Below are 7,100 nucleotides of genomic sequence, written 5' to 3' on the forward strand. Positions count from 1 at the left end.
GGGATCAATTCAGAAACTGGGATGTCTTCTGTAAATCCGGGACATCCCTCGAAAATAGGGATCTGGTACCCTCAGCCTTCCAAATCAGCCCTGCCTCTGGTCAGTTTGGCACGAGTTTGTTTTTTTCCCCTCTTCAGGAAAAATCTCCTGTTTCGGCTTTGTGAGCACACTTCTTGTGGTTGTTTTGTTAGCTTTTTGCCTCTTCCTTGTCCTTATTTGCTTGTCTTGTTGTTTTCCCTTCTCCTTTCCTCAAAATGATAAATGAATGAATAAATAAATAAATGCATAAATAATTCCTGGGTGCACACCCAAACAAAATGTGCTCCTCCTCCTCCATCGGCCCAGGGCAGACAATGGGCCAGTTTCTCTGACACAGGAACTACTTACAGTGCCAGGATTTCTTGCCAGGATTCAAGCTCAGCATTTTTTCCTTCATCCATCCCACAGATCTTAACATAATAATCTAAGCAAAAAAAGACTGCTCCCTGCCCCAAGGAGCTTATTATCCAAATTTTGCTGATGGAGTCGTTTGGAATGTCACTCATGATGGACAGAAGCATTCCATGGCAGTTGGAGCCAGTTCAGGAAGAGAGGTTAGTCAGAACAGAGAGAGAAAAGGAGGAGGCGGATAATAGGGACTTTCCAGATTATTATTGTCTCGGAACTGACAGTTTTTATTACCATGTTATGGGAAGCATTGGCCAATAAGATAAAATCTCTGTTCAATGTTCTTCAATAATTACAAGTCCTTTGACAACGACTCTCTCCTTCAGTGCCTGAAGCAGCATTTCTATCCAAACTCTATTGCCACGATGACAAAGGAAAGACAGAGGCAAGGGTAACAGGAAAGAAATAACTGAATTCAAGAATAAATGGAGGGAAGATGTGAATGTTATTAGCTCGATCAGGAGTAAAGAGGTAAGAATCCCACACATTAAAAAATTTAGCATGATGGCAGTGAAAAAAGACCCGATTTCAAGGGATAACCTTCATCCTAATTCACTACAAAAAAAATAAATCAGAAGAATCTGATTTTTAAAACCGCACAGTACAAATAGCAAGGGTTTCATTTTTTTTATTTTCCCTCTTGACATGCAGATTCCACATTCAGAAATCTACATTCTGTTGCTCATCTCAGGTCAATACAGATGGACTTTTAACCTTTCTGAGTGGGACTGATTTCAGAAGCAGATGGCAGTACCATGGCCAGCAGTATATGACAAACCCGAAGTGATGCACTCCTCTGCTAGAATAAGCTTTAAATTCTCTCCCTAAAACCATGGTGATACTTCTGCGATTCCTATATTCTTTGTAGCTCTTATCCTGACTAGCACCAACATAGTAACAACAGCCTTCACAGTTGTTGCCTGATAGGAGATCTGTGCAATGCAAAAGCTTGCTTGCTTTCAGGGACCTAATAAAAAAACCACTTCAACATATGTGGGAAACATTTGTGACAACCTCAGCAGGCCGTTGCAGGAGGCGGGCCTGAGTAGCTGGCCTCCTGTTAGATGGACAGTTCCTGAAGCTAATCTTGATGCCGCAGTTGCCTGTCCAGTAGCCAATGAGAAGCAACTGAGAATTCCCCTTCTTTATCCTGGTACACCCACAGCTGATGCAACCCTAGTGCAATGTGCCGTATCGCGGCTGCCTTTGCAGTGTGTGTTCTGCTCTCTGCACTGGTAAAATAGTTCTGAAATACCGTACCATCTAGTTCTTGCTAACATGTGGACACTGTAGGCTGACATAAACATTCAAGCCAAAGACCGGCTTGTGATGATCTCATTTTCAATTTGGGGGCAGAGGAGAGGGCTATTGTTACTGCTTAAAATCTTCTTTAACCACTTGAGTGCTAAATACTGTATAGAAAAGAGATGGGCCAGGGGTTTAATATCTATGTTAGATGGTTAAAAAGAAGTATATTCCAATGAGAGTTATACACCAGCTTTTTGAGAATCAAGAAGCAAATGTGCAAGCTTTCATGTTACCCAGGATTCTTTGGGATGGGTGTTTGAAGGTGCATCTTAAAATCTTGCGCACTACTGTGTGGAGACTTTTTGGTGCTTTCCCTGTGAATCAGAGGGACGAGAGGGACTGACATTTGTTGAGTTGGGAAAGACCCACTTGGGCTACTGTTTTGTTTGCAGTGGAAGACGGCCGAGCTTGGCAACCTCCACTATTTTCAACTGTGCAAATCACACTGCTCACACCAGCTAGTGTTGTCAGAGAAAGATGCCACATCTAAGACCCAATAGTCAAATATTATCATTTGAAACAAGGAGCACACATTATTTGTGTGATTGTGATGGAAGCATGTGGCAGTCTATATCAGTGGGAAATAACTCACCCACCCACTTAGAGCAAATATTTGATCTAGATTGGATCCTTTTCATGTTTCATTATCCTATCACACGATGCTTTGTGATCTCAGCCTCTTAGATCACACAATAGGAACATGAAGGACCTAAGGCATAAAGTTGTTGGGAACAGGCAAAGATCAGAAATCACTTGAAAACTGCATGCAGAAGTAGAAGCAGCAATGGAGTCCCATCAATGACTTAGCAGCAGAGGGTCTTCACCATGACTCCTCCCTCCTCTCCCACCTTTTCTTCAATTCTTCTTGCTAGCAAAGAAAGTTCAAAGAACCAGAAGAGAAAATTGATCTGGGTTGTAGGTCACCTTTCTGTTTTTTATTCCTCCATGGAAAACACACGTTCAACTCGAGAGCTGCTGTGCATTAGCAAAAGTATGGCTGGGTACAGTATATGTCAAGTATGATTTACTTGCTCATGTCCTACCAGGCATGGCTCCAGCTAAACTGAGCCAGGGCACTCTGCACCTGTAATGCCATAACTTAATTCGAGTACAGAAAGCATTAGCCAGCAACCTCGCTTTCAGGACTCACCCTCTGAACAGGTGTTCTTAGATTACAAGGCTGCCTTTGAGCATGTGCAGAGTACATGCATCTCGCTCAACTAACCGCAGCTCAGCTCTGCATTCCTCGGGAAGTACAGCACTGAAACACCTTCATTAGAATTAGCTACGAACTAACCGCGCGTTTCCTAACGTGGAAGAAAGAATATGTTTCAAGGAAGGATAAACAGATTACAATCCCGTTCCAAAAGGAGCATGCGCAATGTCAAGGGAAAGGGCCGGTGGATGGATACGCGACGAGCGGGCGCTGCGGCTTGGGCGGCTGGAGCGATATATAGGAAGACTCCACCCCGCTATGACTCATTCCTTTCTCGACACAGATACAACAAAGGATTCAGACGGAGAGCAGCGACGCGTGGGCGAGATCGAGGACATGGCTTTCTAGAGCTGCGCGGATCTTGAAGCGAACAAGCGTGTATTGCACGCTGCAACGAAACAAGCATAATGGAGTGAGTAGATCTTTTGGGGGTTTCCGCTGGCAGAACCCATCTTTAGGAAAAGCGGGTCGGGGATCGAGCTGCCTCTTGGTGCGGTCGGGTCCCTTTTCCCCTTTCTCCCTCCCTGTATCTCTTTTTGCAATCCCGGGGGGCTTTGAGGATACAGACCGAAACGCAATGGGTGGGGGCGTGTTGCTAGACCTCGAGGTTTTCCTAACGCCCACATAGTCCTCTGTATTGCTGTAGAACAGCACGACCCCCCTCCCCCCCCCACACAGAAAAAACGCATAGAGAAATCGGCGCCCTCTGTTCTCGGGGCTCGAGAGGGTTGCACTTCTGGGCTCTCTAGGGAAGGGAGCAGGTGCGTCATGCCAAACCTCACCGGAGAAGCAGGTGCGCGATGACATGTTCCCGCCCTCTTCCCCTCCCAGCGCATAAGGCAGATGGTGGGGGGGGGGGGGAGCGCGACTTGTCTATCCCTGCCCATGCTAAACCTCTCGGGAGATTTTCCACTGTTCCAAGGTTCTTCTATAGGGCTGGCCCAAGCTTTTTTTTGATGTTGTTTTGCGGCCAGGTTATTTTGGCACCCAAGACGGAAAGTCTCACAAATGCCTGTTCTATCCCTGACAGTCAAAATACAGTGATAATCAATGGGATCTACCATATGCTGCCCTTTCATGACACCCAAAACCAGCAGTCAAATGGTCCAGAGCTTGTACTGTGGATGCCACATGGTCGGAATCATGAAACACTTCTCCCAAAGGCTATGCTGGCAGGAATTGTGTAACATACACATGCCGTGTCCATCTGGATAACTCTTGATGTGGGGGGAGGGGAGACAGAAGCTAGGAAGGTTGTAGGATTGGATGTGGGAAGTGGTCCAGGCCACAGCTAACCGCCTAACAACACACGAAGGCCTGCTTTGCAAGTCCTGTTGTCTGCTCTGATATCACTTAAATCCTCTAGCAGAACAAAAAAGTTAAAGTTCCAGTTTGAGATGGGTAAGCTGAGCCTGGTATGGAGTAGGAAGGGATCTGGCCTTTTCTTCGGTCCTCTACCAAAATGGTAAACTGTTTGCATTTCTGACCTGTATTTTCCTCCTCCTCCTCCAGGTCCCTTTTTGCCACCACCACTATCCCTGCCTGCAGGAGCCGAGCTACTCCTTGCGTGCTGCATCCCAATCCTGTGTCGACCCTGAATTACCATTGCTACGATGTCCCTGCTGGCGGCACTGACCCTGGACCTGGACCTGACCATGCTCCCAGCTAGCACCATGTCCTGCAGGCCGGAGCTGCTCAAGCACCGGCTGCCCCACGCCGGTCATTGCGAGCTGCTTGCCGGACCTGTGGATGAGGGCTTTGCCCTCAGCATGGAGCGCCCATTGCTGACAGGTGAGTAGGTTGAGCAGGGGAGGAACCATAAGCTGGAGTCTGAGGGCTGTGGGGAATTGCTCCAGGTGCAGCAGGAAAGGAGGATCTTTTCCCTGAAGGTCATTGAGAAACTAGCATTGGCATGGATTGTAGTTCTTCTAAGCATTGCTCATCAAACTGCTACAGCATTGGGAAACACCAAAGTATCAGCAAATCAGATACATTTGAGAGTGGACAGAGCAATCCCATCTGATGACCCTCTGTGCTGGAGAGGGTTTTGATGGGTGGAGGTGTCTGCCTGGATGGTCTCTGCCATTAACACAGGAAGCTTCCTTATATTGAGTCAGATCATTGGCTGTGTAGGTCGGGGTTGTCATCAGCTCTCCAGAGTTTTAGATGAAATTCTCAGCCCTATCTGGAGATGCCTACAAATTGAAATTGGGACCTTGGGCGTGCAAAGCAATGCTCTACCACTGAGCTATGGCTCCAGCCCCATTTGTGATGGCCTTCCCCCAACAGCAGCCGTGTGGGAGCTACCACTGGGGCATTTCATGGAGGGGGTGAGTATAGGCCAGAGAAGCCTGCTATCGTACGACAGCGACAGACCTGATCCAGGCCTCTTTGCTGCTCCAGCTTGTGAAAATGTATTCTTCCATACTCCCTTCCCATCTTAAGAAGGAGGACCGTGAAAGCAGTGGTGGCTATGCTACTCCATCAAGGGTTAGCATTGCCCCCCCCCCATGAACCTATTATTCCTCTTGAATATTATCCTCTTGATATCCCTTACACAGTATTCAATTATTTTTTTAAAAAGACTCAAGACTCACAATTATACTGGACAGCTTGAAAGCTAAAAGGTGAATAGCTGTTTTACAACCAATAAAAGGACTGGAGAAGGCTTCAATTTGAGTCTTTTAATTTCTTTTACACTTTCCTCCTACCCTTTCCCATATGTGGCTTCTGATTGCTCCATATTTTGACCCACTCCTTCCTGTGCTTATTCTGACGTGTGGCTGTCTCCAGAACATCCCATATGTACCAACTGCCTAATGTGCAAGAGCTCTTGGCTCCCAGTTTGTCCACTCTCATGTGTAGAAGTTGATGGGGTCAGCTTTCTAGCAGAGTCTTGTAGATTCATACTTGCCTGTCTACAGCTGACTTTCTTCCTGCTTGTTTGTAGGCGATGGCTTCTCAGACTGGATGACGGAGCGCACAGACCTGGCCACGCTCCTGAGTGTGTCAGGGGAGCCCTCGCCACTCTCACTGCCCTCCCCTCCTGCTCCGGACCTGGAGGCCATGGCCTCACTGCTCAAGAAAGAGTTGGAGCAGATGGAGGATTATTTCTTGGAGGAGTCACTCTCACCAGACCAGGTAGCACCCAGCACCCCTCCCTCTGATGGGAACTTCCACTTCCCCTTTGGTGATGGTTTTCAACCCCTCGACCACCACCCTGCACCTGCTCCCCTGCAGACCTTGGATTCAAGCTGCTTAGAATTGCTGGAGATCTATGGCGGAGAAGTGCCTGCTGAGCTCCCCCTGCAGGGCAGTGATGTCCATGCCCCATTACAACGGTCATCTGCCCTAGCACCCAAGGGGGACCGGCGCCAGAAGAAGCGAGACCAGAACAAGACAGCAGCCTTGCGGTACCGTCAGCGCAAGCGGGCTGAACATGAGGCACTGGGGGATGAGTGCCAGGCCCTGGAGGCACGCAATCGTGAGCTGCGCGAGAAAGCAGAATCCATTGAGAGAGAAATCCAGTATGTAAAAGACCTTCTCATTGAAGTCTACAAGGCACGAAGTCAGCGCCAGCGCACCTCCCCCTAAAGGCAGGGAGCTGTGTATCAATTCTCTCTCCACTTCCCCAAATAATAGCCTCAAGGAGAAACCATGGGGGTACCGGAAGTAAAGAACAGATCAAGCATGTAGGAATAAAGTTTGGGATGTGTTGGGAATTAGGAGCCTGCAGGGCACTTCAGAGGTTAGGGCCACGTAGACGAACTATACAAGACAGATTCAGAGTTGTGGGGCTACTGAACTCTGCACAAATCAGGGGGAGAATGGATTACATTTGGAGGAAATGAGGATTGCTGATGTGTAAAGGTCCAAGATGAGCTAGTTTTGGAAATCGTCTCAGGTTTTTTGGGGTAGGCTGTGACAGGATAGTACCTCTCTTTCTCTCTCTTTCTCCTTCCCCATCCTTACTTGTCCCCCAAATCAGGAAACAGACAACAGTCTCAAGGCTGTGAGATGGCTTTTTCGTATGTACACTATATAGCACTACTTTCTTGCACCTTTTCTCAACTATGCACCAATAAACACTTGTTTTGAACACCTGCCATGAGTCATGTGAGTGAAAGTC

The 7,100-nt window shown here is 47.6% G+C and overlaps 1 protein-coding gene across 1 annotated transcript; it reads left to right on the forward strand.

Moving 5' to 3' along the window:
- Positions 1 to 574: 574 nt before the first annotated feature.
- On the forward strand, positions 575 to 7,074 carry ATF5 (activating transcription factor 5). The gene is made up of 4 exons (XM_083582233.1): positions 575 to 918; positions 3,255 to 3,383; positions 4,484 to 4,762; positions 5,922 to 7,074. Exons 3-4 carry the CDS (start codon positions 4,585 to 4,587, stop codon positions 6,563 to 6,565), a joined length of 822 nt encoding a protein of 273 aa, XP_083438359.1. The 5' UTR covers positions 575 to 918; positions 3,255 to 3,383; positions 4,484 to 4,584; the 3' UTR covers positions 6,566 to 7,074.
- The last annotated feature ends 26 nt before the right edge of the window (positions 7,075 to 7,100 follow it).

The sequence above is a fragment of the Podarcis filfolensis genome (genome assembly GCF_964270895.1).
Source record: "Podarcis filfolensis genome assembly, chromosome: 13".
Lineage (NCBI taxonomy): Eukaryota > Metazoa > Chordata > Lepidosauria > Squamata > Lacertidae > Podarcis > Podarcis filfolensis.